This window comes from Hyla sarda, unplaced genomic scaffold, assembly GCF_029499605.1.
Source record: "Hyla sarda isolate aHylSar1 unplaced genomic scaffold, aHylSar1.hap1 scaffold_1096, whole genome shotgun sequence".
NCBI lineage: Eukaryota > Metazoa > Chordata > Amphibia > Anura > Hylidae > Hyla > Hyla sarda.
The window spans coordinates 38739-57496 of record NW_026607716.1 but is presented as its reverse complement, the minus strand read 5'-3'; the positions used below and the strand labels follow the sequence as shown (position 1 = coordinate 57496).

The 18758-nt window shown below is 49.9% G+C and overlaps 1 protein-coding gene across 1 annotated transcript in view; it reads left to right on the top strand.

The window, feature by feature from the left end:
• Positions 1–18758, top strand: part of EPS8 (epidermal growth factor receptor pathway substrate 8) — a gene marked incomplete at its 3' end in the record, with an annotated part of 89007 nt that overhangs the window by 31517 nt on the left and 38732 nt on the right. Inside the window, exons 3-4 of the mRNA XM_056551573.1 lie at positions 13023–13122; positions 14453–14524. Coding sequence (XP_056407548.1) covers positions 14463–14524 — 62 coding nt within the window. The remainder of the gene's footprint in view (positions 1–13022; positions 13123–14452; positions 14525–18758) is intronic.

The following is an 18758-nucleotide window of genomic DNA, read 5'->3' as shown; positions in this document are numbered from 1 at the left end:
TCCTCGGATGTGTGGGGGGGGGGGGGTCATCCTCCTCCTCGGTGGATGGGTGTCGGCCTGTGTTATAATTGTCAGTGAATAGATACAAGGGTTAATTCTCAGTACAAAGGTGAGCGGAGCCGTCGCTTCCTCATTCCAGGTATAATTCCTCCAGTGACCTCTGGAGTGTGATGGATCCGCCGCATTCTCCATATATATTAATGTATATTCTGCTGCTCATTAAGATATAAACCTAGGATGTGAACCTGAGTCACCTGTACATAAGCGTGAGATACAATGTAAACAATACAGGTGGTATATACAGCGTGAGATACAATGTAAACAATACAGGTGGTATATACAGCGTGAGATACAATGTAAACAATACAGGTGGTATATACAGCGTGAGATACAATGTAAACAATACAGGTGGTATATACAGCGTGAGATACAATGTAAACAATACAGGTGGTATATACAGCGTGAGATACAATGTAAACAATACAGGCGGTATATACAGCGTGAGATACAATGTAAACAATACTGGCGGTATATACAGCGTGAGATACAATGTAAACAATACAGGTGGTATATACAGCGCGAGATACAATGTAAACAATACAGGTGGTAAATACAGCGCGAGATATAATGTAAACAATACAGGCGGTATATACAGCGTGAGATACAATGTAAACAATACAGGTGGTATATACAGCGCGAGATACAATGTAAACAATACAGGTGGTATATACAGCGCGAGATACAATGTAAACAATACAGGCGGTATATACAGCGTGAGATACAATGTAAACAATACAGGTGGTATATACAGCGTGAGATACAATGTAAACAATACAGGTGGTATATACAGCGTGAGATACAATGTAAACAATACAGGTGGTATATACAGCGTGAGATACAATGTAAACAATACAGGCGGTATATACAGCGTGAGATACAATGTAAACAATACAGGCGGTATATACAGCGTGAGATACAATGTAAACAATACTGGCGGTATATACAGCGTGAGATACAATGTAAACAATACAGGTGGTATATACAGCGTGAGATACAATGTAAACAATACAGGCGGTATATACAGCGTGAGATACAATGTAAACAATACAGGCGGTATATACAGCGTGAGATACAATGTAAACAATACAGGCGGTATATACAGCGGGAGATACAATGTAAACAATACAGGCGGTATATACAGCGTGAGATACAATGTAAACAATACAGGCGGTATATACAGCGGGAGATACAATGTAAACAATACAGGTGGTATATACAGCGGGAGATACAATGTAAATACAGGCGGTATATACAGCGTGAGATACAATGTAAACAATACATGCGGTGTATGGAGCATGATATGGGGTGTAAACAACAATACTGGCGGTGTATGGAGCATGATATAGGGTGTAAACAACAATACTGGCGGTGTATGGAGCATGATATGGGGTGTAAACAACAATACTGGCGGTATGAAGCATGATATAGGGTGTAAACAATACTGGCGGTATATGGAGCATGATATAGGGTGTAAACAACAATACTGGCGGTGTATGGAGCATGATATGGGGTGTAAACAACAATACTGGCGGTATGAAGCATGATATAGGGTGTAAACAATACTGGCGGTATATGGAGCATGATATAGGGTGTAAACAACAATACTGGCGGTGTATGGAGCATGATATAGGGTGTAAACAACAATACTGGTGGTGTATGGAGCATGATATAGGGTGTAAACGGTACTGGCGGTATGGAGCATGATATAGGGTGTAAACAACAATACTGGCGGTGTATGGAGCATGATATAGGGTGTAAACAACAATACTGGCGGTGTATGGAGCATGATATAGGGTGTAAACAACAATACTGGCGGTGTATGGAGCATGATATAGGGTGTAAACAACAATACTGGCGGTGTATGGAGCATGATATAGGGTGTAAACGGTACTGGCGGTATGGAGCATGATATAGGGTGTAAACGGTACTGGCAGTGTATGGAGCATGATATAGGGTGTAAAGAACAATACCGGCGGTGTATGGAGCGTGATATAGGGTGTGAACGGTACTGGTGGTATGGAGCATGATATAGGGTGTAAACGGTACTGGCAGTATATGCAGCAAAACAATAATTGCAGGAAGTTATGGCATTAGGATTTACATTGTCACTTGGACACAGGCTGATGTATACTACAGAGCTGTGAGAGGGAAGGGCCTACAGCTATGGATGGATTATTAAAGAAGATGATTCACACGCAGTATAACTGCAGAAGAATGGACCACGATGGCTCCTGTACCTGACTACCCACTGACAATCACTGACCGATTCTTCGGATCCCACTCCCCTCTGTATATCTGTCCTATGTCTCATCCTCTGAGTTGCGCTCTTCCCGTGTCTTTTCCATAAGTAAGCAGAATATACTGGATGATCTTGTATTTAGTGGCTGTGGTCTCCCTGGTATTATTCTGATGGGTCTGAAGATCTCCTATGTAGTGGCTGTGGTCTCCCTGGTATCATCCTGATGGGCCTGAAGGTCTCCTTGTATGTAGGGTCTGTGGTCACTCTGGTATCATCCTGATGGGCCTGAAGGTCTCCTTGTATGTAGCGTCTGTGGTCACTCTGGTATCATCCTGATGGGCCTGAAGGTCTCCTTGTATGTAGGGTCTGTGGTCACCCTGGTATTATCCTGATGGGTCTGAAGGTCTCCTTGTATGTAGTGGCTGTGGTCTCCCTGGTATTATTCTGATGGGTCTGATGGTCTCCTATGTAGTGGCTGTGGTCGCCCTGGTATTATCCTGATGGGTCTGAAGGTCTCCTATGTAGTGGCTGTGGTCTCCCTGGTATTATTCTGATGGGTCTGAAGGTCTCCTATGTAGGGTCTGTGGTCTCCCTGGTATTATCCTGATGGGCCTGAAGGTCTCCTTGTATGTAGTGGCTGTGGTCTCCCTGGTATTATCCTGATGGGCCTGAAGGTCTCCTTGTATGTAGTGGCTGTGGTCTCCCTGGTATTATCCTGATGGGTCTGAAGGTCTCCTATGTAGTGGCTGTGGTCTCCCTGGTATTATTCTGATGGGTCTGAAGGTCTCCTTGTATGTAGCAGCTGTGGTCGCCCTGGTATTATCCTGATGGGCCTGAAGGTCTCCTTGAATGTAGGGTCTGTGGTAACCCTGGTATTATCCTGATGGGCCTGAAGGTCTCCTTGAATGTAGGGTCTGTGGTAACCCTGGTATTATCCTGATGGGCCTGAAGGTCTCCTTGAATGTAGGGTCTGTGGTAACCCTGGTATTATCCTGATGGGCCTGAAGGTCTCCTTGAATGTAGGGTCTGTGGTAACCCTGGTATTATCCTGATGGGCCTGAAGGTCTCCTTGTATGTAGTGGCTGTGGTCTCCCTGGTATTATCCTGATGGGCCTGAAGGTCTCCTTGTATGTAGTGGCTGTGGTCGCCCTGGTATTATCCTGATGGGCCTGAAGGTCTCCTTGTATGTAAGGGCTGTGGTCGCCCTTGTATTATCCTGATGGGCCTGAAGGTCTCCTTGTATGTAGTGGCTGTGGTCACTCTGGTATTATTCTGATGGGCCTGAAGGTCTCCTTGTATGTAGTGGCTGTGGTAACCCTGGTATTATCCTGATGGGCCTGAAGGTCTCCTTGTATGTAGTGGCTGTGGTCGCCCTGGTATTATCCTGATGGGCCTGAAGGTCTCCCTGTATGTAGTGGCTGTGGTCGCCCTGGTATTATCCTGATGGGCCTGAAGGTCTCCTTGTATGTAGGGGCGGTGGTAACCCTGGTATTATCCTGATGGGCCTGAAGGTCTCCTTGAATGCAGTGGCTGTGGTCACTCTGGTATTATCCTAAAGGGCCTGAAGATCTCCTTGTATGTAGTGGCTGTGGTCACCCTGGTATTATCCTGATGGGCCTGAAGGTCTCCTTGTATGTAGCTGCTGTGGTCACTCTGGTATTATCCTATTGGGCCTGAAGATCTCCTTGTATGTAGCTGCTGTGGTCGCTCTGGTATCATCCTAATGAGCCTGAAGGTCTCCTTGTATGTAGCTGCTGTGGTCACCCTGGTATTATTCTGATGGGCCTGAAGGTCTCCTTGTATGTAGGGTCTGTGGTAACCCTGGTATCATCCTGATGGGCCTGAAGGTCTCCTTGTATGTAGCGTCTGTGGTCACTCTGGTATCATCCTGATGGGCCTGAAGGTCTCTTTGTATGTAGCGTCTGTGGTCACTCTGGTATCATCCTGATGGGCCTGAAGGTCTCCTTGTATGTAGCGGCTGTGTTCACTCTGGTATTATCCTGATGGGCCTGAATGTCTCCTTGTATGTAGTGTCTGTGGTCGCTCTGGTATCCTGAAGGTCTTGTATGTAGTGGCTGTGGTCCCCCTGGTGGTATCCTGATGGGCCTGAAGGTCTCCTTGTATGTAGGGTCTGTGGTAACCCTGGTATTATCCTGATGGGCCTGAAGGTCTCCTTGTATGTAGCGTCTGTGGTCACTCTGGTATTATCCTGATGGGCCTGAAGGTCTCCTTGTATGTAGGGTCTGTGGTCACTCTGGTATCATCCTAATGGGCCTGAAGGTCTCCTTGAATGCAGTGGCTGTGGTCGCTCTGGTATTATTCTCATGGGCCTGAAGGTCTCCTTGTATGTAGTGGCTGTGGTCACTCTGGTATCATCCTAATGGGCCTGAAGGTCTCCTTGAATGCAGTGGCTGTGGTCGCTCTGGTATTATTCTGATGGGCCTGAAGGTCTCCTTGTATGTAGTGGCTGTGGTCACTCTGGTATCATCCTAATGGGCCTGAAGGTCTTCTTGAATGCAGTGGCTGTGGTCGCTCTGGTATTATTCTGATGGGCCTGAAGGTCTCCTTGTATGTAGCGTCTGTCGTCACTCTGGTATCATCCTAATGGGCCTGAAGGTCTCCTTGTATGTAGGGTCTGTGGTAACCCTGGTATTATCCTGATGGACCTGAAGGTCTCCTTGTATGTAGCTGCTGTGGTCGCTCTGGTATCATCCTAATGAGCCTGAAGGTCTCCTTGTATGTAGCGGTTGTGGTCGCTCTGGTGTTATTCTGATGGGCCTGAAGGTCTCCTTGTATGTAGGGTCTGTGGTCGCTCTGGTATTATCCTAATGAGCCTGAAGGTCTCCTTGTATGTAGCGTCTGTGGTCACTCTTGTATTATCCTGATGGGCCTGAAGGTCTCCTTGTATGTAGCTGTTGTGGTCGCTCTGGTATTATTCTGATGGGCCTGAAGGTCTCCTTGTATGTAGCGTCTGTGGTCACTCTGGTATCATCCTAATGGGCCTGAAGGTCTCCTTGTATGTAGCTGCTGTGGTCACTCTGGTATCATCCTAATGGGCCTGAAGGTCTCCTTGTATGTAGTGGCTGTGGTCACTCTGGTATCATCCTAATGGGCCTGAAGGTCTCCTTGTATGTAGCTGCTGTGGTCACCCTGGTATCATCCTGATGGGCCTGAAGGTCTCCTTGTATGTAGCGGCTGTGGTCGCCCTGGTATTATCCTGATGGGCCTGAAGGTCTCCTTGTATGTAGGGTCTGTGGTCGCCCTGGTATTATCCTGATGGGCCTGAAGGTCTCCTTGTATGTAGCGTCTGTGGTCACTCTGGTATCATCCTGATGGGCCTGAAGGTCTCCTTGTATGTAGGGTCTGTGGTCACTCTGGTATCATCCTAATGGGCCTGAAGGTCTTCTTGAATGCAGTGGCTGTGGTCGCTCTGGTATTATTCTGATGGGCCTGAAGGTCTCCTTGTATGTAGCGTCTGTGGTCACTCTGGTATCATCCTAATGGGCCTGAAGGTCTCCTTGAATGCAGTGGCTGTGGTCGCTCTGGTATTATTCTGATGGGCCTGAAGGTCTCCTTGTATGTAGCGTCTGTGGTCACTCTGGTATCATCCTAATGGGCCTGAAGGTCTCCTTGTATGTAGGGTCTGTGGTAACCCTGGTATTATCCTGATGGGCCTGAAGGTCTCCTTGTATGTAGGGGCTGTGGTCACTCTGGTATCATCCTAATGGGCCTGAAGGTCTCCTTGTATGTAGTGGCTGTGGTCACTCTGGTATCATCCTAATGAGCCTGAAGGTCTCCTTGTATGTAGCTGCTGTGGTCACCCTGGTATTATTCTGATGGGCCTGAAGGTCTCCTTGTATGTAGCGGTTGTGGTTGCTCTGGTATTATTCTGATGGGCCTGAAGGTCTCCTTGTATGTAGGGTCTGTGGTCACTCTGGTATCATCCTAATGAGCCTGAATGTCTCCTTGTATATAGCTGCTGTGGTCACTCTGGTATCATCCTGATGGGCCTGAAGGTCTCCTTGTATGTAGCGGCTGTGGTCACTCTGGTATCATCCTAATGAGCCTGAAGGTCTCCTTGTATGTAGCGGTTGTGGTCGCTCTGGTATTATCCTGATGGGCCTGAAGGTCTCCTTGTATGTAGCTGCTGTGGTCACTCTGGTATCATCCTGATGGGCCTGAAGGTCTCCTTGTATGTAGCTGCTGTGGTCACTCTGGTATCATCCTGATGGGCCTGAAGGTCTCCTTGTATGTAGCGGTTGTGGTCGCTCTGGTATTATCCTATTGGGCCTGAAGGTCTCCTTGTATGTAGTGTCTGTGGTCACTCTGGTATCATCCTAATGGGCCTGAAGGTCTCCTTGTATGTAGTGTCTGTGGTCACTCTGGTATCATCCTAATGGGCCTGAAGGTCTCCTTGTATGTAGCGGTTGTGGTTGCTCTGGTATTATTCTGATGGGCCTGAAGGTCTCCCTGTATGTAGCTGCTGTGGTCACCCTGGTATTATTCTGATGGGCCTGAAGGTCTCCCTATATGTAGCTGCTGTGGTCACCCTGGTATTATTCTGATGGGCCTGAAGGTCTCCCTGTATGTAGCTGCTGTGGTCACCCTGGTATTATTCTGATGGGCCTGAAGGTCTCCTTGTATGTAGCGGTTGTGGTTGCTCTGGTATTATTCTGATGGGCCTGAAGGTCTCCTTGTATGTAGGGTCTGTGGTCACTCTGGTATTATCCTGATGGGCCTGAAGGTCTCCTTGTATGTAGCGTCTGTGGTCACTCTGGTATCATCCTGATGGGCCTGAAGGTCTCCTTGTATGTAGTGGCTGTGGTAACCCTGGTGGTATCCTGATGGGCCTGAAGGTCTCCTTGTATGTAGCGTCTGTGGTCACTCTGGTATTATCCTAAAGGGCCTGAAGGTCTCCCTGTATGTAGCAGCTGTGATCACTCTGGTATCATCCTGATGGGCCTGAAGGTCTCCTTGTATGTAGCGGCTGTGGTCGTCCTGGTATTATCCTGATGGGCCTGAAGGTCTCCTTGTATGTAGGGTCTGTGGTAACCCTGGTATTATCCTGATGGGCTTGAATGTCTCCTTATATGTATCGTCTGTGGTCACTCTGGTATCATCCTGATGGGCCTGAAGGTCTCCTTGTATGTAGCGGCTGTGGTCGCCCTGGTATTATCCTGATGGGCCTGAAGGTCTCCTTGTATGTAGCGTCTGTGGTCACTCTGGTATCATCCTGATGGGCCTGAAGGTCTCCTTGTATGTAGCGGTTGTGGTCGCCCTGGTATTATACTGATGGGCCTGAAGGTCTCCTTGTATGTAGCGGTTGTGGTCACTCTGGTATCATCCTGATGGGCCTGAAGGTCTCCTTATATGTAGCGGCTGTGGTCACTCTGGTATCATCCTGATGGGCCTGAAGGTCTCCTTGTATGTAGGGTCTGTGGTCGTCCTGGTATTATCCTGATGGGCCTGAAGGTCTCCTTGTATGTAGGGTCTGTGGTCACTCTGGTATTATCCTGATGGGCCTGAAGATCTCCCTGTATGTAGGGTCTGTGGTCACTCTGGTATCATCCTGATGGGCCTGAAGGTCTCCTTGTATGTAGGGTCTGTGGTCACTCTGGTATCATCCTGATGGGCCTGAAGGTCTCCTTGTATGTAGGGTCTGTGGTCACTCTGGTATTATCCTGATGGGCCTGAAGATCTCCCTGTATGTAGCTGCTGTGGCCACTCTGGTATTATCCTAAAGGGCCTGAAGGTCTCCTTGTATGTAGCGGCTGTGGTCGCCCTGGTATTATCCTAAAGGGCCTGAAGGTCTCCTTGTATGTAGCGTCTGTGGTCACTCTGGTATTATCCTAAAGGGCCTGAAGGTCTCCTTGTATGTAGGGTCTGTGGTCACCCTGGTATTATCCTGATGGGCCTGAAGGTCTCCTTGTATGTAGTGGCTGTGGTCACTCTGGTATTATCCTAAAGGGCCTGAAGATCTCCTTGTATGTAGGGTCTGTGGTCGCTCTGGTATCATCCTGATGGGCCTGAAGGTCTCCCTGTATGTAGCTGCTGTGGTCACTCTGGTATTATCCTAAAGGGCCTGAAGGTCTCCTTGTATGTAGGGTCTGTGGTCACTCTGGTATCATCCTAAAGGGCCTGAAGGTCTCCTTGTATGTAGCTGCTGTGGTCACTCTGGTATTATCCTAAAGGGCCTGAAGGTCTCCTTGTATGTAGCGTCTGTGGTCACTCTGGTATCATCCTGATGGGCCTGAAGGTCTCCTTGTATGTAGTGGCTGTGGTCACTCTGGTATCATCCTAATGGGCCTGAAGGTCTTCTTGAATGCAGTGGCTGTGGTCGCTCTGGTATTATTCTGATGGGCCTGAAGGTCTCCTTGTATGTAGCGTCTGTGGTCACTCTGGTATCATCCTAATGGGCCTGAAGGTCTCCTTGTATGTAGGGTCTGTGGTAACCCTGGTATTATCCTGATGGACCTGAAGGTCTCCTTGTATGTAGCTGCTGTGGTCGCTCTGGTATCATCCTAATGAGCCTGAAGGTCTCCCTGTATGTAGCGTCTGTGGTCACTCTGGTATCATCCTAATGGGCCTGAAGGTCTCCTTGTATGTAGGGTCTGTGGTAACCCTGGTATTATCCTGAGGGGCCTGAAGGTCTCCTTGTATGTAGGGGCTGTGGTCACTCTGGTATCATCCTAATGGGCCTGAAGGTCTCCTTGTATGTAGTGGCTGTGGTCACTCTGGTATCATCCTAATGAGCCTGAAGGTCTCCTTGTATGTAGCTGCTGTGGTCACCCTGGTATTATTCTGATGGGCCTGAAGGTCTCCTTGTATGTAGCGGTTGTGGTTGCTCTGGTATTATTCTGATGGGCCTGAAGGTCTCCTTGTATGTAGCGTCTGTGGTCACTCTGGTATCATCCTAATGAGCCTGAATGTCTCCTTGTATATAGCGGCTGTGGTCACTCTGGTATCATCCTAATGAGCCTGAAGGTCTCCTTGTATGTAGCGGCTGTGGTCACTCTGGTATCATCCTGATGGGCCTGAAGATCTCCTTGTATGTAGCGGTTGTGGTCGCTCTGGTATTATCCTATTGGGCCTGAAGGTCTCCTTGTATGTAGTGTCTGTGGTCACTCTGGTATCATCCTAATGGGCCTGAAGGTCTCCTTGTATGTAGCGTCTGTGGTCACCCTGGTATTATTCTGATGGGCCTGAAGGTCTCCCTGTATGTAGCTGCTGTGGTCACCCTGGTATTATTCTGATGGGCCTGAAGGTCTCCCTATATGTAGCTGCTGTGGTCACCCTGGTATTATTCTGATGGGCCTGAAGGTCTCCCTGTATGTAGCTGCTGTGGTCACCCTGGTATTATTCTGATGGGCCTGAAGGTCTCCTTGTATGTAGCGGTTGTGGTTGCTCTGGTATTATTCTGATGGGCCTGAAGGTCTCCTTGTATGTAGGGTCTGTGGTCACTCTGGTATTATCCTGATGGGCCTGAAGGTCTCCTTGTATGTAGCGTCTGTGGTCACTCTGGTATCATCCTGATGGGCCTGAAGGTCTCCTTGTATGTAGTGGCTGTGGTAACCCTGGTGGTATCCTGATGGGCCTGAAGGTCTCCTTGTATGTAGCGTCTGTGGTCACTCTGGTATTATCCTAAAGGGCCTGAAGGTCTCCCTGTATGTAGCAGCTGTGATCACTCTGGTATCATCCTGATGGGCCTGAAGGTCTCCTTGTATGTAGCGGCTGTGGTCGTCCTGGTATTATCCTGATGGGCCTGAAGGTCTCCTTGTATGTAGGGTCTGTGGTAACCCTGGTATTATCCTGATGGGCTTGAATGTCTCCTTGTATGTATCGTCTGTGGTCACTCTGGTATCATCCTGATGGGCCTGAAGGTCTCCTTGTATGTAGCGGCTGTGGTCGCCCTGGTATTATCCTGATGGGCCTGAAGGTCTCCTTGTATGTAGCGTCTGTGGTCACTCTGGTATCATCCTGATGGGCCTGAAGGTCTCCTTGTATGTAGCGGTTGTGGTCGCCCTGGTATTATACTGATGGGCCTGAAGGTCTCCTTGTATGTAGCGGCTGTGGTCACTCTGGTATCATCCTGATGGGCCTGAAGGTCTCCTTATATGTAGCGGCTGTGGTCGTCCTGGTATTATCCTGATGGGCCTGAAGGTCTCCTTGTATGTAGGGTCTGTGGTCACCCTGGTATTATCCTGATGGGCCTGAAGGTCTCCTTGTATGTAGGGTCTGTGGTCACTCTGGTATTATCCTGATGGGCCTGAAGATCTCCCTGTATGTAGGGTCTGTGGTCACTCTGGTATCATCCTGTTGGGCCTGAAGGTCTCCTTGTATGTAGGGTCTGTGGTCACTCTGGTATCATCCTGATGGGCCTGAAGGTCTCCTTGTATGTAGGGTCTGTGGTCACTCTGGTATTATCCTGATGGGCCTGAAGATCTCCCTGTATGTAGCTGCTGTGGCCACTCTGGTATTATCCTAAAGGGCCTGAAGGTCTCCTTGTATGTAGCGGCTGTGGTCGCCCTGGTATTATCCTAAAGGGCCTGAAGGTCTCCTTGTATGTAGCGTCTGTGGTCACTCTGGTATTATCCTAAAGGGCCTGAAGGTCTCCTTGTATGTAGCGTCTGTGGTCACCCTGGTATTATCCTGATGGGCCTGAAGGTCTCCTTGTATGTAGTGGCTGTGGTCACTCTGGTATTATCCTAAAGGGCCTGAAGATCTCCTTGTATGTAGGGTCTGTGGTCGCTCTGGTATCATCCTGATGGGCCTGAAGGTCTCCTTGTATGTAGCTGCTGTGGTCACTCTGGTATTATCCTAAAGGGCCTGAAGGTCTCCTTGTATGTAGCGTCTGTGGTCACTCTGCTATTATCCTAAAGGGCCTGAAGGTCTCCTTGTATGTAGGGTCTGTGGTCACCCTGGTATTATCCTGATGGGCCTGAAGGTCTCCTTGTATGTAGTGGCTGTGGTCACTCTGGTATTATCCTAAAGGGCCTGAAGATCTCCTTGTATGTAGGGTCTGTGGTCGCTCTGGTATCATCCTGATGGGCCTGAAGGTCTCCCTGTATGTAGCTGCTGTGGTCACTCTGGTATTATCCTAAAGGGCCTGAAGGTCTCCTTGTATGTAGGGTCTGTGGTCACTCTGGTATCATCCTAAAGGGCCTGAAGGTCTCCTTGATGTAGCTGCTGTGGTCACTCTGGTATTATCCTAAAGGGCCTGAAGGTCTCCTTGTATGTAGGGTCTGTGGTCGCTCTGGTATCATCCTGATGGGCCTGAAGGTCTCCTTGTATGTAGGGTCTGTGGTCGCTCTGGTATCATCCTGATGGGCCTGAAGGTCTCCTTCTATGTAGCTGCTGTGGTCACTCTGGTATTATCCTGATGGGCCTGAAGGTCTCCTTATATGTAGGGTCTGTGGTCACTCTGGTATCATCCTATAGGCCCTGAAGGTCTCCTTGTATGTAGGGTCTGTGGTCACTCTGGTATTATCCTATAGGGCCTGAAGGTCTCCTTGTATGTAGGGTCTGTGGTCACTCTGGTATCATCCTAAAGGGCCTGAAGGTCTCCCTGTATGTAGGGTCTGTGGTCACTCTGGTATCATCCTAAAGGGCCTGAAGATCTCCCTGTATGTAGGGTCTGTGGTCACTCTGGTATTATCCTATAGGGCCTGAAGGTCTCCTTGTATGTAGGGTCTGTGGTCACTCTGGTATCATCCTATAGGGCCTGAAGGTCTCCTTGTATGTAGGTTCTGTGGTCACTCTGGTATTATCCTAAAGGGCCTGAAGGTCTCCTTGTATGTAGGGTCTGTGGTCACTCTGGTATTATCCTGATGGGCCTGAAGGTCTCCTTGTATGTAGGGTCTGTGGTCACTCTGGTATCATCCTATAGGGCCTGAAGGTCTCCTTGTATGTAGGGTCTGTGGTCGCTCTGGTATCATCCTAAAGGGCCTGAAGGTCTCCTTGTATGTAGGGTCTGTGGTCACTCTGGTATTATCCTGATGGGCCTGAAGGTCTCCTTGTATGTAGGGTCTTTGGTCGCTCTGGTATCATCCTGATGGGCCTGAAGGTCTCCTTGTATGTAGGGTCTGTGGTCACTCTGGTATCATCCTAAAGGGCCTGAAGGTCTCCTTGTATGTAGGGTCTGTGGTCACTCTGGTATCATCCTAAAGGGCCTGAAGGTCTCCTTGTATGTAGGGTCTGTGGTCACTCTGGTATCATCCTAAAGGGCCTGAAGGTCTCCTTGTATGTAGCGTCTGTGGTCACTCTGGTATTATTCTGATGGACCTGAAGGTCTCCCTGTATGTAGGGTCTGTGGTCACTCTGGTATTATCCTGTAGGGCCTGAAGGTCTCCTTGTATGTAGGGTCTGTGGTCGCTCTGGTATCATCCTATAGGGCCTGAAGGTCTCCTTGTATGTAGGGTCTGTGGTCGCTCTGGTATCATCCTAAAGGGCCTGAAGGTCTCCTTGTATGTAGGGTCTGTGGTCACTCTGGTATTATCCTGATGGGCCTGAAGGTCTCCTTGTATGTAGGGTCTTTGGTCGCTCTGGTATCATCCTGATGGGCCTGAAGGTCTCCTTGTATGTAGGGTCTGTGGTCACTCTGGTATCATCCTAAAGGGCCTGAAGGTCTCCTTGTATGTAGGGTCTGTGGTCACTCTGGTATCATCCTAAAGGGCCTGAAGGTCTGCTTGACTGACTGAGTCTCCTGATTTTTTTTTTTCCTCAGGACTCTGCCGATTAATTCCAGGACAGACGGTGAAGAGATGGGAATCTCCGTTAATTCCTGACATCAGGACTGTGTTTCTACGAGGTGTCACTGACAAGGAGTAAGTTTTCCCAATGCAAGCAAATGACACCACCCTGCACCATCATCTACTGCACTGCTTGGGGCCACACAAAGGTGGGATGGGGCCCCCGGGCAAACATGCACAGATCAAGGCGGAGAACCAGGAACACCACATAAATAAAGGGACTGAACCGGGAGCACTACATAGATACAGGGTCAGAACCAGGAACATTACATAGATACAGGGACAGAACCGTGAACACTACATAGATGCAGGGACAGAACCAGGAACATTTACATAGATGCAGGGACAGAACCATGAACGCTACATAGATGCAGGGACAGAACCAGGAACACCACATAGATACAGGTTCAGAACCAGGAACATTACATAGATACAGGGACAGAACCATGAACACCACATAGATACAGGTTCAGAACCAGGAACATTACATAGATACAGGGACAGAACCATGAACGCTACATAGATGCAGGGACAGAACCAGGAACATTACATAGATGCAGGGACAGAACCAGGAACATTTACATATATGCAGGGACAGAACCGTGAACACTACATAGATGCAGGGACAGAACCAGGAACATTTACATAGATACAGGGACAGAACCAGGAACATTACATAGATGCAGGGACAGAACCAGGAACATTTACATATATGCAGGGACAGAACCGTGAACACTACATAGATGCAGGGACAGAACCAGGAACATTTACATAGATGCAGGGACAGAACCGTGAACACTACATAGATACAGGTTCAGAACCAGGAACATTACATAGATACAGGGACAGAACCATGAACGCTACATAGATGCAGGGACAGAACCAGGAACATTACATAGATGCAGGGACAGAACCATGAACGCTACATAGATGCAGGGACAGAACCAGGAACATTTACATAGATGCAGGGACAGAACCAGGAACACTACATAGATACAGGGACAGAACCATGAACACCACATAGATGCAGGGACAGAACCAGGAACATTTACATAGATGCAGGGACAGAACCAGGAACATTTACATATATGCAGGGACAGAACCGTGAACACTACATAGATGCAGGGACAGAACCAGGAACATTTACATAGATGCAGGGACAGAACCGGGAGCACTACATAGATGCAGGGACAGAACCGGGAGCACTACACAGATACAGGGACAGAACTGTGGACAGTACACAGATACAGGGACAGAACTGTGGACAGTACATAGATACAGGGACAGAACCCGGAACATCACATAGCTATATAACCATTCCTGGCTGTCCCACGCGTTTTTGATCTTTTCTGCTGCTTTGATCCGGTCCTGGTCTTTCATGTCCTTCTTGTTTTCTCCAATTCAGGTGATTAACTATGAATGGACATTTACCGAGTTACTATCCGGGAGGGTTGGGAAACTCTTCCCCAGACCACAGGTATGTGTACAGTGTTTGGATTGGGGCCCCTTGCAGTACAGGATGTTTGGCTGTGGGACTTCTGTTCCCCTCAGCGGACGCTTTTAAACACGTTGCATAGTTTTAGATTAAATGATATACTTTACCTGTGGTCGTTCCAGCCAGCACCATTCTTTCAAACTGCAGCTCCCGTTAGAAGTCTACTATTTGCCTGTCCTATGGTGGGGACAGGCAGGGTCCCTCTGTGTGACTGCTCTATGGTGGGGGCAGGCAGGGTCCCTCTGTGTGACTGCTCTATGGTGGGGGCAGGCAGGGTCCCTCTGTGTGACTGCTCTATGGTGGGGGCAGGCAGGGTCCCTCTGTGTGACTGCTCTATGGTGGGGGCAGGCAGGGTCCCTCTGTGGGACTGCTCTATGGTGGGGGCAGGCAAAGTACCTCTGTGGGACTGCTCTATGGTGGGGACAGGCAAAGTACCTCTGTGTGACTGCTCTATGGTGGGGGCAGGCAGGGTCCCTCTGTGTGACTGCTCTATGGTGGGGGCAGGCAGGGTCCCTCTGTGTGACTGCTCTATGGTGGGGGCAGGCAGGGTCCCTCTGTGTGACTGCTCTATGGTGGGGGCAGGCAGGGTCCCTCTGTGTTGACTGCTCTATGGTGGGGGCAGGCAGGGTCCCTCTGTGTGACTGCTCTATGGTGGGGGCAGGCAGGGTCCCTCTGTGTGACTGCTCTATGGTGGGGGCAGGCAGGGTCCCTCTGTGTGACTGCTCTATGGTGGGGGCAGGCAGGGTCCCTCTGTGGGACTGCTCTATGGTGGGGGCAGGCAAAGTACCTCTGTGGGACTGCTCTATGGTGGGGACAGGCAAAGTACCTCTGTGTGACTGCTCTATGGTGGGGGCAGGCAGGGGTCCCTCTGTGTGACTGCTCTATGGTGGGGGCAGGCAGGGGTCCCTCTGTGTGACTGCTCTATGGTGGGGATATTTAGGGTTATCCTCTACCTGGACCCTCTATTGTCCTCCTCCTCTACCAGGACCCTCTATTGTCGTCCTCCTCCTCTACCAGGACCCTCTATTGTCGTCCTCCTCCTCTACCGGGACCCTCTATTGTCGTCCTCCTCTACCGGGACCCTCTATTGTCGTCCTCCTCTACCGGGACCCTCTATTGTCGTCCTCCACTACCTGGACCCTCTATTGTCGTCCTCCTCTACCTGGACCCTCTATTGTCCTCCTCCTCCTCTACCTGGACCCTCTATTGTCCTCCTCCTCTACCTGGACCCTCTATTGTCCTCCTCCTCCTCCTCTACCTGGACCCTCTATTGTCCTCCTACTACCTGGACCCTCTATTGTCCTCCTCCTCCTACTACCTGGACCCTCTATTGTCCTCCTCCTCCTCCTCCTACTACCTGGACCCTCTATTGTCCTCCTCCTCCTCTACCTGGACTCTCTATTGTCCTTCTCCTCCTCTACCTGGACCCTCTATTGTCCTCCTCCTCCTCTACCTGGACCCTCTATTGTCCTCCTCCTCCTCTACCTGGACCCTCTATTGTCCTCCTCCTCCTCTACCTGGACTCTCTATTGTCCTCCTCCTCCTCTACCTGGACTCTCTATTGTCCTCCTCCTCCTCTACCTGGACCCTCTATTGTCCTCCTCCTCCTCTACCTGGACCCTCTATTGTCCTCCTCCTCCTCTACCTGGACCCTCTATTGTCCTCCTCCTCCTACTACCTGGACCCTCTATTGTCCTCCTCCTCCTACTACCTGGACCCTCTATTGTCCTCCTCCTCCTACTACCTGGACCCTCTATTGTCCTCCTCCTACTACTACCTGGACCCTCTATTGTCCTCCTCCTCCTACTACCTGGACCCTCTATTGTCCTCCTCCTCCTACTACCTGGACCCTCTATTGTCCTCCTCCTCCTCCTACTACCTGGACCCTCTATTGTCCTCCTCCTACTACCTGGACCCTCTATTGTCCTCCTCCTACTATCACGACCCTCTATTGTCCTCCTCCTACTATCACGACCCTCTATTGTCCTCCTCCTACTATCACGACCCTCTATTGTCCTCCTCCTCTACCTGGACCCTCTATTGTCCTCCTCCTACTACCTGGACCCTCTATTGTCCTCCTCCTACTACCTGGACCCTCTATTCTCCTCCTACTACCTGGACCCTCTATTGTCCTCCTCCTCTACCTGGAACCTCTATTGTCGTCCTCCTCCTACTACCTGGACCCTCTATTGTCCTCCTCCTCTACCTGGACCCTCTTTTGTCCTCCTCCTCTACCAGGTCCCTCTATTGTCCTCCTCCTCTACTAGGTCCCTCTATTGTCCTCCTCCTCTACTAGGTCCCTTTATTGTCCTCCTCCTCTACTAGGTCCCTTTATTGTCCTCCTCCTCTACTAGGTCCCTTTATTGTCCTCCTCTACTAGGTCCCTTTATTGTCCTCCTCCTCTACTAGGTCCCTTTATTGTCCTCCTCCTCTACTAGGTCCCTTTATTGTCCTCCTCCTCTACCAGGTCCCTTTATTGTCCTCCTCCTCTACCAGGTCCCTCTATTGTCCTCCTCCTCTACCAGGCCCCTCTATTGTCCTCCTCCTCTACTAGGTCCCTTTATTGTCCTCCTCTACTAGGTCCCTTTATTGTCCTCCTCCTCTACCTGGACCCTCTATTGTCCTCATCCTACTATCTGGACCCTCTATTGTCCTCCTCCTACTATCTGGACCCTCTATTGTCCTCCTCCTACTACCTGGACCCTCTATTGTCCTCCTCCTACTACCTGGACCCTCTATTGTCCTCCTCCTACTACCTGGACCCTCTATTGTCCTCCTCCTACTACCTGGACCCTCTATTGTCCTCCTACCTGGACCCTCTATTGTCCTCCTCCTCCTACCTGGACCCTCTATTGTCCTCCTCCTCCTACCTGGACCCTCTATTGTCCTCCTCCTCCTACCTGGACCCTCTATTGTCCTCCTCCTCCTACCTGGACCCTCTATTGTCCTCCTCCTCCTACCTGGACCCTCTATTGTCCTCCTCCTACTACTACCTGGACCCTCTATTGTCCTCCTCCTCCTACTACCTGGACCCTCTATTGTCCTCCTCCTCCTCCTACTACCTGGCCCCTCTATTGTCCTCCTCCTACTACCTGGACCCTCTATTGTCCTCCTCCTACTATCACGACCCTCTATTGTCCTCCTCCTACTATCACGACCCTCTATTGTCCTCCTCCTACTATCACGACCCTCTATTGTCCTCCTCCTCTACCTGGACCCTCTATTGTCCTCCTCCTACTACCTGGACCCTCTATTCTCCTCCTACTACCTGGACCCTCTATTGTCCTCCTCCTCTACCTGGAACCTCTATTGTCCTCCTCCTCTACCTGGAACCTCTATTGTCGTCCTCCTCCTACTACCTGGACCCTCTATTGTCCTCCTCCTCTACCTGGACCCTCTTTTGTCCTCCTCCTCTACCAGGTCCCTCTATTGTCCTCCTCCTCTACTAGGTCCCTCTATTGTCCTCCTCCTCTACTAGGTCCCTTTATTGTCCTCCTCCTCTACTAGGTCCCTTTATTGTCCTCCTCCTCTACTAGGTCCCTTTATTGTCCTCCTCCTCTACTAGGTCCCTTTATTGTCCTCCTCCTCTACTAGGTCCCTTTATTGTCCTCCTCTACTAGGTCCCTTTATTGTCCTCCTCCTCTACTAGGTCCCTTTATTGTCCTCCTCCTCTACCAGGTCCCTTTATTGTCCTCCTCCTCTACCAGGTCCCTCTATTGTCCTCCTCCTCTACCAGGCCCCTCTATTGTCCTCCTCCTCTACTAGGTCCCTTTATTGTCCTCCTCTACTAGGTCCCTTTATTGTCCTCCTCCTCTACCTGGACCCTCTATTGTCCTCATCCTACTATCTGGACCCTCTATTGTCCTCCTCCTACTATCTGGACCCTCTATTGTCCTCCTCCTACTACCTGGACCCTCTATTGTCCTCCTCCTACTACCTGGACCCTCTATTGTCCTCCTCCTACTACCTGGACCCTCTATTGTCCTCCTCCTACTACCTGGACCCTCTATTGTCCTCCTACCTGGACCCTCTATTGTCCTCCTCCTCCTACCTGGACCCTCTATTGTCCTCCTCCTCCTACCTGGACCCTCTATTGTCCTCCTCCTCCTACCTGGACCCTCTATTGTCCTCCTCCTCCTACCTGGACCCTCTATTGTCCTCCTCCTTCTACCTGGACCCTCTATTGTCCTCCTCCTACTAACTGGACCCTCTATTG